Source organism: Crocodylus siamensis, chromosome 8 (assembly GCF_052110815.1).
Source record: "Crocodylus siamensis isolate JL-2025a chromosome 8, ASM5211081v1, whole genome shotgun sequence".
Lineage (NCBI taxonomy): Eukaryota > Metazoa > Chordata > Crocodylia > Crocodylidae > Crocodylus > Crocodylus siamensis.
Window position 1 is genome coordinate 2,821,774 of NC_143402.1, and position 25,510 is coordinate 2,847,283.

General features: G+C 49.0%; 1 protein-coding gene across 2 annotated transcripts in view; it reads right to left on the minus strand.

Annotated features, from left to right (window-relative positions):
• GPC3 (glypican 3) overlaps positions 1-25,510 on the minus strand; it is a 211,293-nt gene that overhangs the window by 19,429 nt on the left and 166,354 nt on the right. For both annotated transcript variants that reach the window (XM_090061611.1, XM_090061610.1), the window contains exon 7: positions 11,645-11,801. In XM_090061611.1, coding sequence (XP_089917737.1) covers positions 11,645-11,801 — 157 coding nt within the window. The remainder of the gene's footprint in view (positions 1-11,644; positions 11,802-25,510) is intronic.

Genomic DNA, 25,510 nt, shown 5'->3' on the forward strand with positions numbered 1-25,510 from the left:
GCCTTCCTAACAGGATTGCTTCGCCCAGGGGGAGCGCCTTGCTAATGGAGCTGTACTGCTGCCAGAGACCCATCTCGCTTCTCAGCCAGTCGGTCCCCAGCCTGCACCGGTGCATGGCACTGTTCAGTCTAAGTGCAGGACTTTGCACCTGTCCTTGTTGATCGTTCTCTTATAAACAGAGTTTGGCACCTACTGCGCGACAGCCTTCATGCATGATTTATGCAAGCAAACAAAGAGGAAGAAATACCTCGGGCTGCATCCTACAGCAGCTAAAACCATGACGTGCAGGGAGCTCCAAGCTGCTTGGGGAAAAAAAATGAATGACTTGCTATGAGAATTATTGACAAAAAACAGAATAGAACAAGTTAAAGCGCCCAAGTAACCTAACAGAGCCAGGATGGATAGCAAGGCCAGCAAAGGATATTACTCAGAGTCTGATCATAGCCGCCAGCTCCCACCTGACAACTGCAGCCAGAGAAAGAGGAAAAGACCACGAAAAGGCTGCAACAGATGTTTGGGAGGCTGTGTCCCAGTGCAGGAAACATCTCCAGGATCCCTGGGACACAGACCATTTCCAGAATAGCTTCAATCCCGATGATATTACTTGAGCTTCAACATACAAAATGCATGTAAAGCACAAGAGGAAGGGGTGGGAGTGGGGGATGGAAAAGACTGTGTATCGCATTACCTTTGCAATCCACATTTCGCCAATCCTTCTGGGACTGCCGAACTGGACCAAAGACGACGACATCTGCCCTCTCAGCCCGGCGACCTGCCAAGCTATGCGCAGCTCACAACAAATGAGCTCCCAAAGCAGCAGTGAGTCACCGCCGTCACACCGGGCCTGTCGCAGCAGGTAAGCTGAGCAGCAAATAATGGTGCAGGATGCCTAATCACAGGAGACAACAGCTGGCTGGCCAGCACAGCTCTTTCCTAGGCAAGCAGCAAAGGGAGGATACTCCTGCGGCCAAGCAAGCACCCTGGCCGCTGCCAGCAGATGGGAAGAAATATGGCCCTGGGCTGCTCCAGGCATTTTTCCCACCTGGGATCTGAGGCACTATCATGGCTGTGATATGGGCAGAAGCAGCTCTGGGGAAAGGAGATCGAGAGGGGAAACATACCCGACAGCAGCTGCCTTTGTACTTCGAGTGTCAAGCCAGACTTGGGCCCTTGCGGGTGCAAGCTGTTCAAGCCTGCCCCTGCAATCCTGACGGCAGGAGACAGTTAATCTGAGCACCGTGAGTGAGGGCACAGCTCCAACTGGCAGGCAGGCAAGAAGGAGCTTTCTTGCTCCCTGTTGAGGGGCTCTGGCTGTATCTGGAGAAGAGGGGTGCAGGGGCAGCTGGGGAAGCCCCTGGAGAAAGGAGGTCTGCTTCAGCCTCAACTCTCCTGGAGGCACGGAGGGAAAAGGAGAGAAAGTACCAAGTGGCAGCTGCCTGTTGGAGAGGTGGACGAAAGGGAGTGAAACCTCCCCCTCCCCACGCCTCCGCCACAGGGAGAGCCCCCAAACCAACCTGCATCAGGACCGGCCCCGTGACCTCTGCCAACTGCAGCCTATGCAACAAAAAACACTTTTATGGCTCTTCTCGGCTTCATCAGAATGGATTTTTTCCTTTTTGGTCGAACTCTGATTTCGGCGATATGGCATATTCTGCTAAGAAGTTCTTCCACTGGGAATTTCTCACAGCAGCACAGAAAATGCAGGTTGCGCAGCTAACCACCACTGTCCATTATTAGCAAGACACAACATGTGCCTACAAAGCCCAGAAAAGGTCTGTAAATTTGGCCCCCACTGTTCAGAAGCACTCAATTGCCTATGATTGACTTCTATAGGGGAAAACTTAACTACCCCTCGCCCTGTGCCACCATTGCAGAGCGCTAGAGGACGCAGAGTGGCCCATCCACTTGTGCATGCCTTGCAAGGAGGACTGAATGTCCCCATCAGCATGCCATTTATCCGGCCCACGGGAAGGGTTGAGGATGTGGTGGAGATTCATCTGAGATTTACTGAAGCCGGCTTGCAGTCATGCCTAGTTCAGCTCATGTTAGTATGGGTGTCCACTTCCACATGGTCACAGTTAATGCCGGGAAGTCAAAGAGAGCATCTTCCTGATGAAAGATGAATTCCCCAGTTGCTAAAGCACGCTGAAAGGGAACAGACTTATATTGACTCAGTAAGCGATCCTGTCCAGGCTGCACATGGGCTGATGAATGATGAGCCAACCAGGTCTAAACTCCTACTGTTTTAACTGCGGCTATAGGCAAGGCTAAGTGCTCAGAGGCGTCTCTTGAAGAGCATCCCTTGGATATCGGTTTGGCAAGGTCTCAAGGGGTAGGCTTCCTCCTGTGGAAATCTGCAGCTGTGCTGGAATGACGCTGCGATTCAATGGTCAGGTCCGTACAGTTTCCTCCAATTCCTCCATTCTGTAAGACTCACCATGACAGGAAGGTCTTTGCTTGGAGCCGCTGGACTTAAGGGGCATCATCTTTCCAATCGAGACAGAAATCAGCTGCATCAACCACAGCTCTTCAAATGCAGGCTGGTCCTGAGAACACCCCAAAAGGCAGATCCTGGAGGTGGTTGGGCTCTGCTCTGAACACCACGTGGCCCAACACTTTCTGCACCAAGAGCTGCTCCCCTTACCAGCATCTGCAAGGATTGACTGCTTTGCATCCGATACTTCGCTAGCAGCAGGATCCGCCAGACCTACTTAATTAACTCTTGTTAAAACAGAAGTCATCTTAACAACTGAAGTACCCATTAGGGTACAGAGTCTGAACGCAGGGCTCCAGGTGAAGGGATTTCATGATCTGAAGGCCAAACTCTGCATTTCACCTGAGCAAATTCAAGTCAGCAACAAAGCTGTGGGTGCTTCCATAATACAGTGGTCTAGTTCTTGCTGATAATTCACCATCTTCTCCTCCTAGCCAGCCACAGCAGTAAATTGAAAGGAAAGTCTGTTCGAGGGCTGCCTGGAGTTAAAAGACGAGCTTCTCAAAGCATCCTGGGGAGCTCCTGTTTCTGCTGCCGTGTGCCCCGCCGAAGGTCTAAATCCCTTGGACCGCTCTGTAAATCCAAACCAGAAGCCTTTCCAGGGCCCAGCTGAGGCAACGACATTGAGCATTCAGCAATTAGGTTCCCCCAAAAACCACCTTTGCCAAGTGCCCATCTTCCCCTACATTTAATACTTTGAGCCCTGCCTCAGTTCGGGTAGTTAGAAGGCAACCTGTGATCCTACGCACTGACCACGGGGAGTCAAAGAGCTGACCTTTTTAAATGCAGACAGGAGGATTGAGTCCTGCAGTCTGCCTGCCACTGCTCCAGGCCAGGCTCTGGCCAAAGTCCATCAAGCCCACTGAACCGCTGGTGAAAAGAGGCAGCACGGAGAATCCTACAGATAAAAAGTTGGACATGCAAGAGAGAACACATGTGAGATAATCCTCCTCAATTCAGTTAGAGAAACAATGGGAAGGTGCAGATTCTGCAACCACAGAATATCAGAGACTTTGGTTGTAGGATCATTAGAGGCCTTCAGAAAGAACCCTTGATTCATGAAACCATAGGAAAGCAACACCCCTAAAATCATCACACCCTGAGTGGCATTTATCATCTCAGGGTCCCAGGGTGAAGGGAGAACATCAGCACTCAGCCCTTCTCTAGTGGGGCTGGAGACGTTGCAGCAAGGTGCAGCTTACACAGTCCAGCCTGCAAGGGGGGAAGCGAGCAGGATTACCTTGTCGTGGGCTGCCAAGGAGTGGCACAGACGTGACATAGGAAGGCAGCCTCTCCCTGAGACTCGGAGAGGGGAAAGCACAGCAGGCTGAGCAGGGAGCCCCGAAAGAGCGAGACGCTCCCACCGAGACCCCTGCAGCCATTCTGCCCCTGCCATGCCTCTCCTCTTTCCAGCCTACCCCATCCACCCCGACTCGATGCTTTCCAAAATGTCCCCACCTTCCTGAAGTGCAGCCAGTAGGATGGGAAGGGCTGAAGGAAAACCAGCATGAGCAAGAGGAAAACCAGAGTTGCAGACACCCAGGATCAGAAGGGTGAAGAATGGGGAAAGATGCTGTTCAAGGGCATCATGCTGGATGGCTGTCAGCCCCTATAACCTGGCAGCAAGGGCTACCATACACGTATGCATGGGAGAGCACATGGAGCATCTCCTAGCGCCACATCCCCATTGAATACAGTGTCCCTTGGCAAGCCGATCTCAAGGCTGATCCACAGTGATGCCTTTTAACGGGGAGCAAGACTGGTATATGGCAGGGCCCAAAGCTTCCCCACGTGCTGGGTACTGAGGGTATGGCATGGCACCTAGAAACAGTCCTTTTCATTCACAAAACCCAGCTTTCACTGCTCCAGGCAGAATCTCTCCTATCTCCATGTAAAGGCGACACGCTGAAGACTGATTCAGAGCTACCAAAAGGCCATTCACAGCATCACAGATTTACACGGCAAGGTAGGAGTCCCCCTTTCCTACCCGTCCCCGTGGAGGTCAATGGGGGCTTCACCAGTGACTTCGATGGGCAATAGATCAAAGCCTAGGGCAGAAGCAGCAGGAGTCTAAGGCTAGATATGCTGCAAGCTCAGCATCTCTGCAGGCCCATTGGTGTGGGAATACTCCTAACAGCATCTGTAGAGTATCTAAAGCAGTGGCGTTAATGTGCACTGAGCCCCTGCTCTCCTCTGGAAGGAAACCGGCCTTTATTCACTGCAAGACTGCTTTGCATTTGCACATTAAAAAAATACACAACTCTTTTTGTCTCAGACCAAATACATCCTTGCATTTGAACAGGCACATTCATGCAGGGCTCTAACGTGCTGGAACCAGAGAAACCAAGGAAGCCGATTCCATGGCTCCCCTTCACAGCTTTAGTGAATCCATCCTAACCGCCTGAGCAGAGAAGTCCTGTGCCTAACCTTGCGCTAGGAGGTCTCCGATCCGCTCATCCTATGGTGCAGTTGCACTGACCCTCTGTGAGAGCATGGGCAAAGGTGGGCATGGTGCATGGCACATCCACACTAGCACGGACACAACTGGGCAGCTGCAGTGCTACTTATAAACCTCTCTAGGGCCCGTGCACCAGAGCTCCGCTTATTACATTCCTTTAAATCGGTCTTATCAGTCAGTTTACCTGCAGCAAGGCATTAGCAAAAGCCAAGTCGTGCATGAAAGAGAGGCCCTATCCTGTGTACACCGAGTCAATCAGCATGTCATACTGTTATCAAGCTTGCATACAAACCTCTCTTTGTACGTCAGACTGAAACAGTACAATGCAGCCAGCTATCTAGGGCAGGTTATCTTGTCAGTCCATTAGCCAGCACCACCTGGTCTGCATCTGTTTGAAATACTCCTTTATTGTTGTCCTTATAAAAAAAAAAAAAAAAGAAAAAAAATCTTTTTAAATTATTTTGTCCCTGCCAAAAGAAAACAGCATGAAAGTCAAATGCCAGGCTTCTCCCGATCCAAGAAAGGGAATTCACAAGCCTGAGACGGATTCGCCTCTTTTCACCTAGAGGAAAATCTATTTGCGATTCCTTAAAGAGGCAGGTGGATGCATTGCAAAGAGGTGGATGTTTGCAAACCAGCCAGGCATGCTTGAAATTGTTTTGATGCCTTTGCCGTACAAAATGCCACGTTCCAATAGCAAGAGACGCATCAGCCTCAAAAATTGCACTGCTGAAGGGTCTCCTGAAGCATGTTGGCATTAAACAGGTTGTTGCTAAAACTAAACAACCTGCACTGGAGTTGAAATAAAGATCAAGTGTTTTGCAGAGGCACAGAGGCATCGCACACATTTATATGCTGGGGCAGGGTAAGCAGTCAGGAGGAGTCTAGGTTTTCACAATTTCACAGGAGGGCAAAATCCATATCAATGGTTTATTGCTTGTAAGGTCAGAAGGATCCCTTATATCATCCAAACTGGCCTCCTGTAAATCACAGGCCACTTCATGTGGCCCAGCGACCCCTGTACAGACCCCAATAACTCGGACATGCTGCCCTGAGAATCCAAATGCCGATGCAGTCATTTCAGGCAACTATTTGAAAACTGGGCTCAGTGCGCTATGCTCAAGGATCCTGAGTTTTGGCCAAGCGGCTGCCATGATCTTCACTGTCTCCTGCTCCCCCGGGCTCCAAAGTAAATGGAACATTATTTTTTGTCCATCTTGAAATGGGCCAAAGTGCTGTCCAACCAGTTCACACAAGACAAACGTTCAAAATAAACGGCTCCAAATTAGAGACGCTACCAGGAATGTGGCTTTGAAGGATTTAAAAAAACCAAACCAACAACCACCAGGAACAAGCACAAATACAGGATTAAAGTCATTAGCACAGCTGCTTGGTGAGTTTGTTCACATTTTTGCACAAATACGGATTTTCCAGCCCTAGCTACAAAGGTATTATAGTGGACCCCTCAACTATCTATTTTGCTGAATGATGGACCTACAGTTCTACAGAACCTGGCAATGTAAAAGCTGCAGTCGCCTCCCAAAACACACGTTATATAGGGCATCAGGGTCTGAAGGACTTATTGCACCAAATACATTCAAGTAAGGCAGAAGCTATTAGCAATCCCACTTCTAAGAGGTACTGATAATTCACCAAGCCTGTCAATAGGCAGACTGGTTTTTGCTGACTTCACTAAAGTTCATTGTTGTGTGCCTCATATCCTTCAATTAAAATAGCAAAACAAAAGTGAATTAATGAACTTGCCAGTCAGTGCAATTAGAGATGCAATCAACTGTTACAAGGGACTCCTCCTCCATCTTCCAGCTTGAATTTGCATAATGACAGAGAATTCTTGACTTCTTACAAAATCCTCATTAAAAGGAGAACAGAAATGTCAACAAACACATAAACACTTGTATTGGACTAGTGATAGCAGCGCCGCTGCACTGTTTTAATTGGCACAAATCCAATTCTCCCATCAGGATAATTTAATTGACATTTGGCCTTGCAGGGGGGGAAGGGGGGGGTTCACTCTAGGACAGGATTAATGTCTTGTTAAACAGCATGTTTGCATTGTTCTCACTTTATTAAAATATTAAGGTATCCAAAGGGGGGAAAACAAAAAGAGTTAATTTACAATTAAAAGTTGCTTCTAGGTGGATTATGATTAAAACCCTCAAACCACTCCATGCTGTGGAAAGCAACAAAGAAGAGAAAGCGTATGCATATGCAAATCGTATCTGTTCATCTCATCTCGTAAATAAACACACACGCGCAAAATGTCACAGTGAGTCTCCAGAAGGACGACAGCGTTCAAACACTGTAAACAACACCAAATCCTCCAAGAGCTTTTTGGAAGATCTGGAAATATTTCCTAATAGGTCAAAATGGCACTTAAAATGCCTTTTGATGTAGACCTCTCCACTACGGTTGCGCTGAAAGGAATCCCTAGAAAAGCCATCAAAATGATGAAGGAGGACTAAAGGAAATTACCCTGTAAAGATCAAAAATAGTTTTGGCCCTCCTTCCAACGCAAGCATTGCTTCTCCATGTGCAACTTGGCTCACTCGCCCACGTAGCGGGCCTGCAACACAACTGGCTAAACAGCACGTGCGGCAATTGTGCCTTTCAAGAGCCCGCGCTCAATGCCCACCACCAGTTCGCAGGAACGATTCTGCTTGAAGGATGGGGTCTACTCAACGACCATGGCAGAGGGCAAGTTTTCTTGCACATCCTCTCCACACGGCCCAGCACAGCAGAACTGCACATGTGGGGGGAGAAAGGGACACCAGGTATAACTACATTGTTGGATGATCCCTGTAAACATAATGAGCGTGGATTTACGGCACTGAAGGAGATGCACGGCAGCGAGGGGCTAACGAGATTAAATTTGCCAAAGGAAAGTCTGTGCTGAATGTCAGCAGTGATGGTCTCACATGGAGGTCTACTAAATTATGGAACAGACCCCTGGAAGCCCAGCCCCTAAATCTGCACTGGAAAAAATATCATGGACAATCAGCTGAGCTGTAGAAGTAGCGTAAGAAAAGAGACACGAGGAAGCCACACGCGAGGGTGTCCTTTAGCTGCAATGCAAGTCAGGGCACACACCCTTATCGGGGAATGCCAGCTCGTTTGCTGAAAATCTAACGCAAAGGCATGCTACAGCTTTGGGGCTTTAATGGGTTTTCCCTGGAAGCAACAATCACCCTGTAATACTTTTAAAAGTGATAGCAGTTGATTATCACAACATGCAATGGGGATGCCTGCACCTTGATAGAGTCCCTTTAAGCATCCTTGTCCAAAGGATATAGCACTAGCCAAGCGAGTCCCAATAACAGGCATCGCAGAACAGACACTGGGCAACTGTGCTGTAAGTATGGGAGCCTGTGTGCATGTGTGATAGGCTTTGGGCACAACGTACAGCACTAGCAAGGCACAAGGACACGAGAACAAGCCCAGATAGGAGCCAGGGGGATCAGAGTTGATTCGGCTTCCCTCCCTCCATTAAGCATCTAACTTGGTGCCATTAGTGCCACCTGCAGAATGGGCACAGGCGCACGTCTCGCACCCCCGCTGCTGCTCTGTGTGGTTCCCTGTGCTCCTCCGCTCCTGCAAGAAGACTCGTGGCTCAGCCCCTGCCTAAGCCTGCCAGAGAAATAAGCTTAGCACTGAAGAGGGGCAGAGATGCTCTATGCCCCGAGCCACAGCTCAGTCCTCTGCCTTCCTCCCACCCAGCACACCTCACTGCAAACCTGTCGCCTTCGCTGTCTGGGCAGGAGCAGGGGGACACTGCTGTGGGAACCCACCTAGATGACGATGCTGAGCTAGCCACAAATTCCACACTGTCCAAGGAGACAAAAGCCCCCACAAGGGTCCTACCCAATCTGCCCGGTATCTCCTGGGACAAGGCATGATAATTTGCAAGATGCTCAAATGCCACTATCCACCCTACATGGCTGAGCAGGACTTGCAAAATGCAATGAAAGGACCCTGCTGTTCTTCAAGCCAGTCTGGGCTACACCGTCCCCAAGACCCACGCTTCATTTTCAGGCAACCAGCTGTTGGGTTATAATCAGCATCTTGACGGAGATTTCCAGAGGCGAGTTAATTAGCGGTGGCTATCTGGAATGTCAGCAGGCTGCCAGCGACCAACAGGTCTGTTTGCTTTGGGTGCAAGTGCAGAATGATTGATTTCAGCAGCGTGTGAATGCATGTTTGTAGCTTCACTTCTGGAATACATTTGTAATACCTCGCCATTTGTCGGGGGGACAAATACTGTAATTTATTCGCAGACATGATTTGCCACCGGTGGTGCCTAAATACATGTGTGCGTGTGTACATATCTATTTTAAGATTTACGTGGCCCCGGTGCAGTGTCTGCGGCTTTTGCGTTTCAAAACAGGAAGTGCTCCTCATTGATCTGGGAGCTTTTCCATCATTCTGCTATTGTAAACATTATCAGCCTTCAAAATCGGTAATGCGTTCCAGATGTGAGAAACGATAAAAGGCCCATCACCAAAGCCCTCCATCTTGGTGCTTTTTCCATTGGGGCAACATAATCATGAATTGATTAGCATACAGAGCTTGCCAACATATGTTTAGAGTCTCGCAAACTTTTGACTTGACATTTTACAAGTATGTTTAAATCATTAGCGTTTAAGTCAACTGACCAGCTTTTACGGGGTCGTTATGGATAGGAAACAAAGGTTATACTTTATGCAACAGGAGATAAATCAAAACTAGTCCTCTTTAAAAGTGCTCCCTTCTCCCCCATCTCCGTCCCTCAAGCCATCAAGGGGGGTGTCTTGGCAGCAAAAGTGCTGGCCAGGAGCAGCTCGCAGGCAAGTGGCAGACCTAGGGAACCTGCTCCTGTGAGTCGAGGCACTTCAGATCACTTAGGAAAAGTAGTGTGCAACTTTCTGATACCAAAAGCCTCCTGTCTCCAAACTAGAACTTTATTTCACTTTAACTTCTGACCAGGACCCAACATCCAGTATTTTCTCCATTGCAAAATCCCCAAATCCATTCCAAATCTCACTGTCTCTCTCTCTTTCTCAGGCACTGCTAGCAATGGGACACTGGTCCATCCATGACTGATTTCATTATGGAGACTCCAAAGCTAAAAAATGCACCCTTTAGGAAATGCTCAGGTAGCGCCATTCACTGCCCCGGGACTGCTCGTGTGCTTAAAGTTAAACACATGCTTAAATGCTTTGCAGGATTGGTCCAGGCTCTCAGCACCTTGAAGGACCAAGTCTGAAGAGAACAAAATGCTCAGAGCCTACCTCTGGTTTCTTAATTTAACAGTCTTTTGCTATCCCCGATGAGCCCTCACCTGCAGTAGATGCAACAGTACACCCTGCTTGGGGTGAAAGGGGCACGGCTATATCTGAGTTTCTCGCACATGGACCCTGATATTTAGTTACTGGATGAGAGAAAATCCATTTTATCCTGATTTCTATCTGCAGCCTATTGCTTAACATCACTTTGAGCTGGAGTAGGGGACTCAAAAGGCCTTCCCTGTCTCTGAATCGATACTTTAATATAAATATTGTATTTACACATAACATAAAATACACAACTTTGCTACAAACCTGGCGTGTGTACTATTTCAGTCTCAGCTCATTAAGAATATTTTAATTGTCTTAGCTCAATGGAAGGAAGTCTATAAACACCCGTGCTTAGTTTCAGTCCAAATTTGCCTCTCAAACTTCAAAGCGGCCCTGGCTGATCTTATCCCGGTTTGGTTGTCTGGTCTTTAGGAAGAGGAATACGCAGCTCCCAGGACAGGAGCAAGTTGAGCGCATGCCTGCACATTTAAGTTAGGTCAAGCCTGATGCAAACCAGCACAACTGCACTGAAGCACGACGGTCAGTCTATGTCTGCAGAAGATTTGACCTAAAACAAACCATCTGGTCCAAGCGACGGCAGCAGAGTCCTCTGTGTCTAACAAGATGTAGAGACGGGGAGGAATTTGAGACGTTGCTATGTATTAACATCATCAGCATCTTCTCAAATCAGAGCAGTTCCCCCATTACCCTGTTCCCAGGTTGCATTTTCTAAGCCATCTCAATGCTACAGATGCCCAAGAAGCAACCGTGCCACTTGGGAACATCCACCTCTTTGGACTCCAAGGGAAATGAGGCTCCTCAGTCACTTCTGAACACGGGGCCTAGAAGCCTTTAAAACAAAAAAGAGCTTTACTGTAGGTCCCTACAGCCCAGAGAAGCAGCCGCCAGTGGGTCTTGCCTCCACAAACAGAGACTCTCCCCAGGGAGGAATGCTGTTCTCCCAACCAAACCCACCCCGGAGAGGAAGTGAGTAGGAACCACCAGCCAGCAACCATGTTTGAGTCCACCTAGAAGCCAGCCCACGGCGTCTGCAGGATGCACTGGGCAAAGGAGGAACATGACGGGGCCAGAAGCATTACGTGACCGTAATGGACCCTGCAAACCCAGGGCAGCTACGTGGAAGCCAGGCCTACAGGAAGATGGGAAGATACAGTCCCACTCTGCCATGATGCCTCTAGGGAAGTAGCTTATCAGCTCTCTGTAGCATCACTGCGGCTTTAACTCCCTGTACCGCTTTAAATTCAATGCTCACTGACCCAGATCTCCCAATCTTGCTCCAGATCTCCAAGGCTGGCTGCCTCCTCAAACTGCAACAGAAAGCAAAGCCAGAAGTCTTGTCACCTGCTAAGAACCGGAGCTGGTTCTTCACTCTGACGTCTCCATTCCCGGAGGCCCCGCTGCAGTCGTCTTCATCATCACAGTCCCCACTCTCCGACTCGTCCTCGTCCACGGTTTTGCCAGGAGTTTTCTGCCGCGGCACTGACATCCCTTTCAGCAGCTGGAAGGCACAATTTCAGAGTCACACCCAACAAAGCTTTGCTACTTTCCCCCTTCCCCGCTCCTTCCCCGTGCCATGGGCCGATTGATTCTTAAACACAAGGAACTACGCTTATGAAGCAAAACCTCTTCCTCCCCCATGGCTTAAGTTGAGGTTAAGGGTGGCTGAGACAAAAGGAAAAGGTAATTAGTCCAAGCACTTTAAAGAATCGGGGTTGTTTGCATATGAAATGGCAGCTCAATGTCATCATCAGAACAGACCACGGGGCAAAAACATTGCAGAAGTTTGCTGAGGCAGCTTCAATGTACTCTCAGGCCCACTGGAATCACTGGGAGTTTGGGCCTAAATTACTCTGTAATTGCTAGGTGGTGTAGGATCTTCATCCTTACATATAATATAAATATAATCAGCAGTATGACACCAGACTTCAGGAAGTGCTGAGAGCACCAGTCAAGGTGCACAGAACTGGGAGGGGTCAGCCCTTCCTCAACTGAGACCCAACGATAATCATGCAAGTATGGGCTGCAAGGAGAGACCCAGGCGTGCGGTACAAAACAGCAGCAAGCCCCATTTCAGACCCAGGCCAGCCCCCAAAAAGTCTCGTTGAACGTAGCCAGGCCCAAAGTCACCCCTACCCCAAGCTGACCCACCCACGAATGGGCACCTAGTCCTTGCGGACAGAGAATCAACAATGGTGGAAGAGGTGCCAGCCACGTGAGGGCTTAACCTTGCCATGATGATCCCATGGGGTAGACCATGGATTATCGTACAGATTGCAAAGATCTTCACTGAGAAAAATAGCCTCAATCTCCTCATGTCATGCCTCAACTCATCACAGCACCCTCAACCTATACCACCACTGCCAAGGAAGTCTATGAAAATTCAAGACCAAATTGCTCCCCAAGGGGCCTGAAAATACTTGATCCTTCCCCTTTAACAGCGGCTAGAAGAAACGAGAATATTTTCGGTCGTTGTCTTCCTCTTGCTGATTTTTCCTATTTACTGCATCTAAAAGGACCAAGCAAGTCCATCGCAAACAGATTTGTTTCGAAAAGTCTGAGTCAGCCGGTTAAGATATGCTGAAAAATTCCACTGCTGCCACGACATATCTGAAAGCTTTCTTGGATTTAATCTCCCGACGTTAAAAAAAAAAAATAAAAGTACAGGATAAGTAACACAGAAGATATTGCAGCCTGGGAGCTTAGTGCCTACTTTGGGGGCTCCATTAGTTTCTCCTATTGCGGCGATACACATACCTCTCAAGGCATTTTTTAATATCTGGAATCTAGGTTATATTTTTAAACTACTAAGCCGCCCTGAGAAAACGGCTCCTAAAATATTTAGATGCCGGAGTTTATACAACCTTAGAGGAATGTTTTCCATGTCTGGCTTCACATGTCCACGGCAACATAAACACATACCTTACTGCTTATACTGGAGTAGCACAATGTAATGAAAAACAAATGGTCTGCCGCGAATCCACTTCGTGCCATTCGCATTGGCATGCCCCACACGTTTAAAACCCGACAGTGTAGCAAGCACTTTTTTCACACGTTTAAAAATATACGAAGTGCTGTGAAATATTTCAGAAACGCGGGCAAGGAAGCAGAGACATTAGGGTGGACGATGCTAAGGAATTAAGCCGGCCTTTCCCGACTCTGGTGCGGGTGGCGAGAGGGCATTGCACCTGCCCAGCGCAAGGCACCTACCGCAAGCGCCGAGTTCACCAGCCTGGTTGCATTGGGACCCAGATGGTCACCTGTCACAGCTGACGTTCGTATGGCTCGTTAATAAAGCACCTGCTGCCTGGGTGCACTTCCACCCGGTAACAGGAGGGAGAACTCCCACATCTGATAGGCTTCCATCTGTCCCGGGTTTCACACCATTGCTTTTCTTTTGCAATATGCTCCAATTCCCATCCACTTTCTCCTTCTTTATTTTACATGAATTTCAACTGTTATTTAAAAGAAAAATATCCAAGGAAAGCATGGGGTGGCATGCCACGGGATGGGTTAGCATACCTTAAGAGATGCCCAGACCTTAGGTCCATCTTGCCCAGCCTCCTATGGCACATGGCAGCAGAGAGTGGAGGCTGAAGGGGGGACTGAACTGGGTTTTTCCCCCTTGTTCCTCTCCTGCTTGCAACCTCCAGCATCTGAGGTCCAAGAAGCTTGGATGCAGAGCCCATGCCCCACACTCCCATGCCAGCAGTCCCAGCCCTGCCCATCAGATGAGACGTGCCCCGTGTCTGTAGACAACGGCACACGAGACACGTGGCTAGCACCAGGCCCTCCATCTGTGTTGGGGTCCCCCCAGCCCTCATGGCCAAAGCAGAGCAATGCGAGCGGCCCTCGTGGGAATCCAGGGCAGGGCTCACACCTGCCCCTGGGGCTGCGGTGAGACCCCAGGACTATTCGGCCGCCGAGTCCTGGCACATGGCCTTACACAGGCGTCCAGCAGTCCGTGCACCTCCTCCCTTGTCACACACTTGGAGCCTGATCTGAAGTGCAAGGAGGGATGTTTCCATCCAGTTTAATGGGCTTTGGCTCAGCCCCTTTACAATCACTCTCGGAGCCCGGTTTTTGTTAAACATTTACAGGCTTTTCCCAGAAAACGGCCTGACCGCAGACAGGAAAAAAAGAGCAAGTGCCTGTGGCTCTGGGTGCAGCAGCAGGAAGACCTCACACCAAAGCAGGACGAGGGGACTGTCCCAAGTTTTCCGATAGGGTGGGTGGGATATCCCCACTCCTCACCCTGTGGAGCAGGATTACAAAGAAACACTTTCAACAGAGTTCACATTCAAGTGAATGAAGTGGCAGCTCTTGCAATGGGTCTTATAGGTGCCTAGGAGACTCCTTCAGCACTACAGGGTAGTTTGCTGGAGGAGATGCATCCTTTGAGGTCCCTGAAATAATCAAACTTCACCTCAGCAGCTTCCAGACTCATTAGAGACCTGTCTGTCTGGATTAGCTCAAAAAGACCAAAGCAACTTGAAAGCGGGGAATCAGGCCATTGGACACCTTCTGTCTTAATAAGCAGTCCTGCGAAGAGCATGCAAAGAGCGAGTGTTTGCACATCTAGGGATCCCTCCCCCACGTTTGCTTGCCACCCCACCAAGAAACAGCTGAGCTTGCCCAAGACCTGCCGGCTCCATCTGAATGGCGTGGTGTGCACAAGTGCTGCAGCGGGCAAAGAGACATATATTCCCAATGGCTTTCCCTGAGGCTCTCAGGAGCTGAGCATGGCACAGAAGTAACGGGAGGCCAGAACTAGCCCCCTGCCTTGCACAGCCGCAACGGATGGCACTTGCTGTGGCCCTTCCTGACTGCAAAGTGGGATGTTGGTCCCATCTGTTCACACTTGGTTATCCTTGCCTGCAAAGTTTCAGCCTTGCTCTGGAAGCGCTGCACAACAGCACTCGCTGCCACTATTAGCAATGAAAGGTAAAAGGAGGCGTCCTCAGCCTTTGTTGTTTGCATTTGCTGGTGCCCGGGAGCCGCGGCTTCCGATTACCAGCCTGCTGTGCAAGGTGCTGTGCGAAGCGGGGCAAAGACAGCCCCCGTACCTTACAGCCCTTTGTGCAGCTATCTGCATTAGTGAAGGGGTCGAGGTTGGGACTGTCAACAATACCCAGCATTAACGTACCTCTGCTCCCACTGAAAGCAACGGTAAAACTCCTGCTGGCCTCTGCAGGACTGGAAATCCCTGTCCCCCTGCCCTGATACACCAGTCCCACTGTATTTAGCACATGAACACAGACAGTTGTTTTAACTTCTGCACAAGTGGCATCCCTGAGTCCCACCGATTTACTATTAAAGTGCCAATTACTCCAGTCCATAGGCTTTAAAAAATTACATTTGGAGGACTAAACATAGCTCCTTCCTCTCTAAATAGCAACTAAGCCAAAACGGTACCCTGACATTACAGCTAGTTCATGTCCTGTGGTTTTTAGTCTATGGTAAGAGGCAGGAAAATACACAGTCTGATCATCAGTAAAGCAGTATGTAACAACGAGAAAATTTGAACATAATCACAATTTGTCCAGCTGTAAGAGTTTACGGTCATATCTGTTCCTCCTCTCTGCCAACCCATAATGACAAAAATACACCGTAGGTACACAGTGTGCCTATCTGAAAGGCCAGAACAAGTTGTGCGTGTGTAGAAATTACCTAGATGACATCTAAGGCGTTTACGGTAGCAACTAAGTATTAAATACAAACACGTGGTAAATGAGAAACAATACCCCCAGGCCATATCCTCAGCTACTAAAAAAATCACCATCACTCCAGTGCTCTGAAAGGAGTAACATCACTTCACTTCAGGTGAGACCAGGGCTCGTGTGTCTTTCCTAACAAGGGACAGGACAAGTTGGAAGAAAAGCCATGCAGTCACTTAAAACAGTGACGATCACTTCAGACCAAACAGGGCTGAAAATACAGAGCCTTCGATCCTTGTGCCAACTCAGAGAGATCAGCCTGAAGTGGAAATCAGCTCAGGAGCTCATTCACCTACATTTCAATCTTTGTAAAACTAGGCTTGCTTTGTGGATCTCGCTGACGCTTAAAAAAAAAATTTAAAAAAAATCAAGTCTGAACACTGTACTGGAAATTACAACATATTGCATGTAACATTGCCTAGGCACTCCTGTTTCAGGGGCATTACTGGTTATAGCATTAATAGATAAATTATTCATAACAGAACAGTGACCAGATTTAAAGACAAAAACAGAAGGAGCAATCACACTTGCAAAATAACGACTACGCTGGATTTTAATTGAAATCCCATTAACAAAAAACTTTGCCACGCACCTTAAAGTCAGCTTAAAACAGAGACTACCAGCCTACCAACCCACAGAGCCACCCCTATCCCCGCTTCCCCATGTAAATGTAAGCACAGCAGCAACACATTTTTTTTTATTATTATTATTCTTGCTACTTGGTAGCCCATTAGCAGAAATCTGCCTTTCATTCCTGGGGCTGCCACATCACATTCATGGCATCGTTTCAGACTCTGTGCAAGATCCCCTTTGGTTTATGACAACAAGCACCAAAAATCGCACTGACAAATGCAATTGCATGCCAAAGCAGAGATAGAGCTGCCCTGCCCTTTTAAGACGGCAAAAAAGCAAAAAACCTCATTTCAGTGTATTTTAAAAAATTAAATATAAAACAAAATAAATAAATGTGCTCAGTCAGGTGAATACAGAGGATTGCTTTCAAACGAAAAGATTCCCTTACGAGTCTAGAAGGGGAGTTTGAATTAATACTTGCAGTCTTCTGGTGAGCATAGCTGTCCTTTAATTTAGTTTGCATGACTGAAAGAATTTAATAAAAATGTTCCAAGAGTTCTTGTGAAATTCTTAGCGTGTTTTCAGTAAGCCTCTGGAATAGGATCAAGCCTACAGAGTGGAAAGGACTGTGCCTGAACTTGCCGCTACAACAATATTCAAATTCTAATATCAATTTTATAACCAAACCCCGCCTTTCTGTTTGATTTTTGTTACCAGGACCATCACTGGGCATCAAACCCAAGCAATGAAGGGTCTGAGGCTGCATTCCTGTTTCCTACTTTCAGGACACATGCATTAATTGGTGTGCACTAATTGTGGATGCCTCCAGTCAGACATCTCGCTAGGAAAGCATTTAGAAGTAATGAAACCAAGATCCCTTCAGATTTCTGCTGCAAACCAGACAATGCCTACTTGCTACTGAAGGGATAATACAACTTTTCAAAGCACTCCTAAACTTCCCACTAAGTCAGGCTTTCCCGCTAAGTCCCAGCTACTGAAAACACCGGCTTTGGCAACAAATATGAAGGGGAATCTGAACCGTTAAGCCTGCAAGACTGAACAATTTGGGGGCGGTATTTATTAAGTCAGGAGCAAACCTTTGGAAAAATCCACAGATTTTCACACAACCCTTTTCCTTGTTAACAGCTCGTTACACTGCACGGGAATACACGGCCTCATGGAATACAGCTGCGCTTGTTTTCCTTATGAAGATCATTATCTGATCACAAGCAAGACAGAGGGAAAGTGCCCCGTTTTAATATGTTGCGGTTGTGTTTTTTAAGCTCATGTGTTTCCAGTTTGGCAGCCAGATCTTAGACAGGCATGCAACAGAAAGAATCAATTCTCCCCTCTCCCTACCGATCAGCCCTAGAAATAACAGGAAAACCTCCCTTTTATTAACAAATGCCTTTTAGCATTGTTCAGCCAGCATGCACCCAAGTGGGGCGAGTTGCCCTGTCTCAAGGGCAGGAGAACGGAGCTTGCGTTAAAATTCAGCACACGTGGGACTCGATCTGGCACAAGACGGGGACTGGGCTGCTGTCGAACTTGTCACGGTCCAGAATCGGTCGTGACATGCACGTGCACCTGCGTGCTCCTGTACACAGATATGCACACAAATCACCGTCTTCCTTGCGCGCTTGGGAACTAGGGGGCAAAAAAAAAAAATTAGCCAGAAGCTCCTGTTTGCTGGGAGAGGTCTGAGCTGCGGTTGCTTCGGGGTGGCAGGGCTGTTTCCATTGGCTACACCTTGGCAGCGTATCAGAGGCAGAGAAGAAACCTGTTCCTAATTGCACTCCTATTTCAAACCTGGCTCAGGCAGAAGTAATTGCTAATCAAATGTTAATAAAATGGATACAGGCCTTGGGGCTGGAAAAGTCATTTTCAGTCCTTAGGAAAACAAACAGGAATGTCAGCTGTTTTTTCACCTGTGCTAAAAGGAAATAGTTTGCGGTTGTGCATCACACCTGCCTTCAGCTCACTGCGCACACACAGACACACTTGCATAGGCTCGGGACGGTGTAGACCACAGAAGAGAAGCCTTGTTCTGCTAACCTACAGGTCGGGCCCTCAGATCGCTAATTATTTCTCCTATCTAAAGCTCTTTTTTCGGAGATGCCCATGATTCGTCCCTCAAAGCCCAAACGGTGCCACAAGACAAAATATCGTCACAGAGATGGATCTAATTTCTCTAAATTGGTGGTTCTCAACCTTTTCAGACTCAAGGGCCCCCTTGGAAAATGTCGGCTCTTAGTTTTCTCTCTCTTTTTTTTTTTTTTGACTACAGAGAAATGCTACGGAGATTTTTCTATTGCAAAGAACCAAGAAAGACCACGGCAGGTCAGAGTGTTTTTAACACTACGGATTCTGATTTGTGCATCATAATTGCACACTTAACAGTGTGCAAATTGTGCACCCTACAGCACCTGTAAAAGGATATCAAGGCACCCTGGTTGAGGGTCACAGCTGTAAATGAACCATGTATTTCGACAGCAGTTGTGATGAGAGGGGCAGCCAGGGCACTCTCAGATGAGGCTTACACTCGCTCAGGCTGACAGCACTTGGGAATAAATTCTGCATGTTACTTTTAATAAGTAATATTAACTGCCCTGGCCCCCTTAAAAAAAAGAGAAGGGGGACACTAAACCCATGAAGTCCAGGAGTGTCAGTGCCGGACAGAGGCCAAGAAGACAGGCGAAGCACATCAAAGCCGCTATTTTCACTGCCCTCTGGTTTTCCCACCTCCCACCCAGAGAGGCACAGTTCCCATGGTACATGGGTAATTGTCCTTTTTTGTTGCTTCCACTCCAATTTCAGCAGCTTCTCCACCTGGCAGAGGAAGCCGGGAGGCTCCAGCGGCCCAGGCATCGTGGAAGCAGATGAAGAGCCCAGCAGGGACGTGCTGATTATGATGGACGATGCCTCGGTGGCGTCCGGTGCTGAAAACATTTTGCGGTATTTCCCCGGTTTCTGGGCCCCACGCCAGCGCCTGCAGAATCGGCCTGGCTCCCCTCGTGAAAAGCAAGAAGCGGGGCTAGTTTTTCTAGGTCAACTGTGAAGCCTCCAGAGGAGCTGCAGGGTACCCACCAGACTGCCCTACCTCAAGCTGCCTCCGTAGCAGTGCGGGTACCAGAGACTGGGGCTCATCAGAGAAGGATGCATCCAGGGCCACATCGGGGACAGCATTCTGGGGACCCGAGAGGCGATGCCTGTCCAGGCCAAGGGGCCACCCAATTTGGAAGGGTCACTGGCTTCATGCAAGGCTAGCTATCCGAACTGACAACGTCCTCCCGGGTTAGGGGAAGCGGCTGCGGACCCCCTCAACGCCGGCGCTAATTACAGCTTGTCCATACAGGCGGCTTAAATCCATCTCGGCACAAGACGGAGTCGATGAGCCGTGCCGCATTCTTCCTCAATTAAATCTCATCTGGGTCACTTGAGGGCGATGCGAGAGGCCAGGCACTACTTCTGCGCTCCGGCGAGCCCAGGTCAGCGCACCCTGCACTGGCAGCTCAGGGGAAGGGGCGACCGAATCCCGGCTGCTCTCCCAGTCCAGAGTGGGAAGCGGTACTTCCCCAGCAAGAACAAATGGCGACTCCCACAGGTCACCTGGGATTAGGATCCACTCGTGGGCCCACTCTCTCAACCAGCCCCTTCCCATCTCTCTGCCGTGAATAGCATCTCTCCACGGCTGGCTTTTGCAGGCGGATGGGAAGGAACAGGAGAACACGCAGGTCAGGAAAGTCGTCCCGTGGTCCACCTATGCCCATTGCCTGGACCTCACCTCTAGATTGAGACGCTCGCTGCATCAAGACCTGCTCCCTGCCCATGTGGCTACTCGTTAGAGGCCTTGTGACCGTGGCACTCATTCAGCAAGGATAGGCATGTGGCGTCTATGCAGGCCAGGGTCCAGTGTCCTATTCTGGCACCTCAGAGGTCTAGTCCCACACCAGGATGCTGTCGCGCTAGGTGCTGTACAAACACATAATGCAACTTTCCCAGCCCCGGAAAGTTTCTGACTGCAGACAAGTCATGAGCACAGAGGGCACCAGGAAAGGGAAGCACAGCTAGACAGCAGGCCTAGCACATCCACCTTCTGGCTGCTAAGGGGTGGGGGTGGATGATGCAGCTTTCCCTTCCAGACTCTTGAACCCTCCAGGCTAACTGCCCGTGCTCTCTTGTCCCACCAGGACCTCTCCCAGCTACACTGGGAAAGCAGGAGGTGCTGCTACATATGGACTCCAGACGGGAGAACAGCACGACTCAGAGGGATGGAGCATCCCCGTGGTGCTGTGGAGGAGATGGGAAGACACTGTCATCACCCATAATTACCTCGAGGCCATGAAATCAGCTCCACATGGGCTGCAGAGCTCCCGCTGGCTGCATGACAGACCCAGTGCTGGGCAGCCCAGGACTACCTCCTCCGAAAGCCCCAGACAGCTCGGCACACGTGGCCCCTCTTCACAAGTAGGATCGTCACGTCATACAGAATAGCTTGAAATAATATGGAAGAGGGGCCTTCTCGTTTGTCTGCACCCATCCCGACTGCTTCCCCTGTCTGCTAGACCTCTGGGGTAGCAGAAGATAAACTTCAATCCAGGGTAAATCACAGCATTTCTGCTTCAGCTGCTGGCAGAGAGGAGCATGCACGTGGAAGAGCTGTTGTGGCTCAGAGGATGCTCGTTCACACGTAGACACTCGCACGCACACACACGCACACACACACACTCACTATAATCCTTTGCCTGTCCATAATGCAACCCAAATACGTGTGCCCTACATAGTACACATCCCTATAGGTCAAGCTGGGGCAGGGGGGTTTACATGGGTGACAAACACTGGGCACGCAGCCACGGTTTGGGGTCACATTGAGTCCGGCTATCAGGTACATATCCTCACAGGGGCGTCTGAACCAGCCCCTCCTCGGTCGAGGCCACCGGCACAGCTAGTCCTCGCTCCATCTTCCCAGAGCCCAAGCCGCTGCAATGCTGGGCACAAAGAGGCCCTGTTTAACCATCGCCCATTGGCTTGGACACTGGCTCTTTTGTATCATGCGATCACTCTGTGGTTGCTGGGAATTTCTGTCTGATGCTGCCTGGAGACAAACGGGCATCGTGTCCTTGGCATCAGGTAGGGTGGGGGGGAAAGAAAATCAAGTAATGAGCTTCTGTACACGGGGCTTCTTTCTTCCTCATTGGCCAGACGCAGCCTGCAAATAGATGAGGCTGAACGCTGCTGCCCCGGCAGTGCCCCCCTCCTACCTTCCCCAGCAGAGAGCAAGCTCACCATAACACAGCTCTGTGCAGCCCGTGCTCAGGCTAAGGGTTTTCTTAGCCACCACGCTGGCCAACCCATCTCTGCCGGTAATTACCCTGCCACCGTTCATGTTAGGTTTGGATTCAAGCTGAGCTGGAGGGTGCTTGCAGGGCAACAGAATGAAACCCACTGCACAGGCTGAACTGGTCTCCGAGAAGCTGGCAGAGTTCAGGAAAACAGCACTATTAAAGCCCCCTCTCACTGCCCATCTTTCTCCTCTTCAGCCACGCCAAATCTGGGGCCACGTTACTCAGCAAGCTACTTATTTCTGAATCCCACCATGTGTACAAATAGGGAATGGGAAGGGAGGGGGGACTATCATCAACAATCTGTTGTGATGACTTCAGAAAACAAAATGCCCACCCAGTCCAGATGTGCCCATCCATTCTTGACCTGCCCACCCAGTCCAGATGTGCCCTTTTATTGTAGGCCTGCCCACCCAGTCCAGATGTACCCATCCATTCTTGACCTGCCCACCCAGTCCAGATGTGCCCATCCATTCTGGGCCTGCCCATCCAGTCCAGATGCGTTTCCACTGGTCATTCACCCCCAAGCCCTGGCACCTGCACCCTCCTCTGGCTTTGCATACTCCTCACTAGACGCAAAAAAAAACCCCTCTCTCTCTCTCTTTGAGCAGGGAAAAACAGTCTCAAGTGTCCCTGTGACACAAAGCAACTTTAAAGGTGTGGACAGACAAAGTAATTATACCAGGTTAAAAGGTTTACTATGCATCAGCTAACGCAGGACAGCTTGCCCTGGGTTCCTTATTTTCACCTACTATGCGATAGAAGTGGACACACAAAACAGTTACTGAGGGAGAACCGATATGCCATAAGCCCTCTGCCCCTTTAAGCGCAGTAGCATATGCTTGTCTGCCCACAACCTGAGCTCTGCTATTTTCTAGGGGTCTGGCTTGCTCTTCGAAAGGAGACCTCGATGCTTTGAAAAAATGTATCCTCCATCCCTACTGCATCTTCAGCAGCAAATCTGTGACGACCAGAACCAGATGGCCAACGGTGGGGCCTCAGGGAGCCGAGATGTTTGGTATAAGACAGACTGGCGCGGGCACCATATTGACATTTAACCCGGCATTGCTTCCCTTGGCCAATGGAGCACAGTTAAGAGACCTGTCGGGGGGGGCAAGCGGAACTTCAGAGGTGCAGGTCCTGGAACAGCCCTTTGCACAGAAGGGTATTTCACTTTGTAAAAGTATTGTATTCTTTAAGCTATGGGCTGGTTCCTCTTAGCTAGTTTCTCTAGGAACAGATTTAACAAGTGTATTGGTATCAAAGTATTCAGCTATAAGCCACTGTGACGCAGTTCTTACTTCTGTTTGGTTCTGCAGTAATACAAAACCACCCTAACTCTAGCCTTGTTTCAGTCAGGGTCATGGTGAGGGCAATGCACCTAACTTGGCATCGCTTAACTAACTTGTAAGAAAGGCTGCTGTAAGGACCGGCTGCTCTGCTTCCTGGACTGGATCGCCTCATTTGTTTTCTGCAGTGTCGGGGACTGGTAGCTCTCCATCCTCTGCTGATGAGACACATCCAGGAGCAAGAAGTCTCTCAAAAAGCACACAGAGAACCAAACCCCATACCAAGGCCTACAAAATAAATCTGCTGCTGTGCAAGGTCAGTAAGGTCTATGGACAGTGGGCACTCAAAGCATCTGGGCAAGCATCCCTGCATTGGGAAGTTCCCGACTGTCCCGGTATCTGTTGGCTCCTTTGAGAGCAACATCCCAATCGCATGCCCCAATGGAGAAAAAGATCTGTGCTTTACAGGACATGGTTTCTTAAAAAAAAGACCCATCCAAGAAATGCACCATTTTTCTTTTGCTACTGCATAACAGTAATAATCCTCAAAGCACAGAAGTACCGAGGCAATAAACGTTCTTGAAGTTTAGACTGCTTAGCTCAGGCTTAACATTTAACCAACTGCAAAAGCCATTTCTTGCTGCACAACTATAACAACATGAGCACTACAGAATAATAAATGGCTTTTGCAGTTGATTAAATGTTGAAACCAAGCTAAGAAGTTTAAAAAGGAAAAACATTTCTGGCTGGAATACTTTACTGCCTGAAAGACCATTGCGGTGCCGCGTATGTCTGGGTGTGTGCATCTCTCACTCTCACACACAGAATTTGTACTGTAGACTTAGAGCAGATTTACTGAGAAGGCAAACAAATTTGCTAATCCTGATTCCAACTCCCTCTTTCCTATAAACACCTGGTCCATCCACAGGTGCTACAAACCAAACATGACTAACCAGCCATTCCTAGAAACTCAAAAACATTGTAAGTTGGCTGGAAACTTGAGCGGTGGATGCAATTCATGTTTTGCACGTGTATGACAGTCAGGTCCTGCCCCTCCCTCAATTCTCCTTGCATGACTTCAAGGGGGGATCATCTGCTTCCTCTTGATGCCCAAAGGATTGCCTGGCACTACTATGCACAGTTAAAGCAGCCATCTGCCACTACTCAACGACAGCTACTTTTTAAGAGATTCATACTGAGATGGGCAAATTGTCAAGTCCTTTCAGATCGATCCAGGTGAAAGGCAGATAACATCCAATTCATACCAGCCTGTCTCTCACAAGATTGACTCCCGAAGGCCTTAATGGCTTTGACATTCGCAAGCAGAAGCTGGAAAGGATGAATGGCTATCTACCAAACAGGATCAACATTAACATCTCTGGGAAAGGAAAGAAATGAATTTGCCTGGTGTTGATCCCCACAAGGGGACTGGGAACTAGGCTGGTGCCAGGCAAGTGTGGCATGCACGCAATTCCCAGCTCATCCACTCATGGCTTGTGAATGAATGGCCAGCCTCCGAAGGACACAGGAGGTCTGCCTCCTCGGCTGGGGACCCACATGCCTGCTGCGAGGGGTCTCACGAGCAGCTGAAGTCAAGGGTGGTTTTGTTGCCCGCTAGGTCTGCACCCAAAGCCATAAGCATGGCAGCTGGGAGGTCTCCACCCATGAACCGTTGTGCAAACTTTCGCTGTTCATATTTGCCGCAGAATCAATGCTATTTCAGGCAACAAGAGCTCACCCCTCTGGTCCATTTGGCAGCTATTTGCACCCACCTTACTATCAAGGTGGTGCAATTCTTATTCTGCAGGGGGATTTTCTATGGCCAGTCCATCATCGCTGCTTTTCCCTCGCTCTGCATGGCGGGTTGCTAAATGGCTATACGCAGATCGGCTTGGGACATAAAGTCTCATTACTGATGCTGGCTATTGCTTCGTTTACTTTTACAAAAACAAATGTGCGCCCAGGCCCGTAAGCCATCCAAGGGCTGGCCCGGGACGTGAGCAGGGCATCTGAGTCCAGCCACGCTGTCTCAGCCTCCTGGCAGCACAGAAGCACAATGCAGTCACCAGAGCAGGGCGACATTTTTCCAAATGTAGATTTGGAAAAGCTTCAGAAATCCTGCCCTGCCCATGACACAGCTCCTTCGAGAACAAGGTCAAATTGGTACAATTTGGGTTAAAATTTCAGATAGGACAAAACTGGAAAAAAAAATTATCAGATGGAGCTCCCCCCAACCCTGTCGTTGTCTTCAGCAAATGCAAATTCCACTGGAGGAAAATAAAGCCTTAA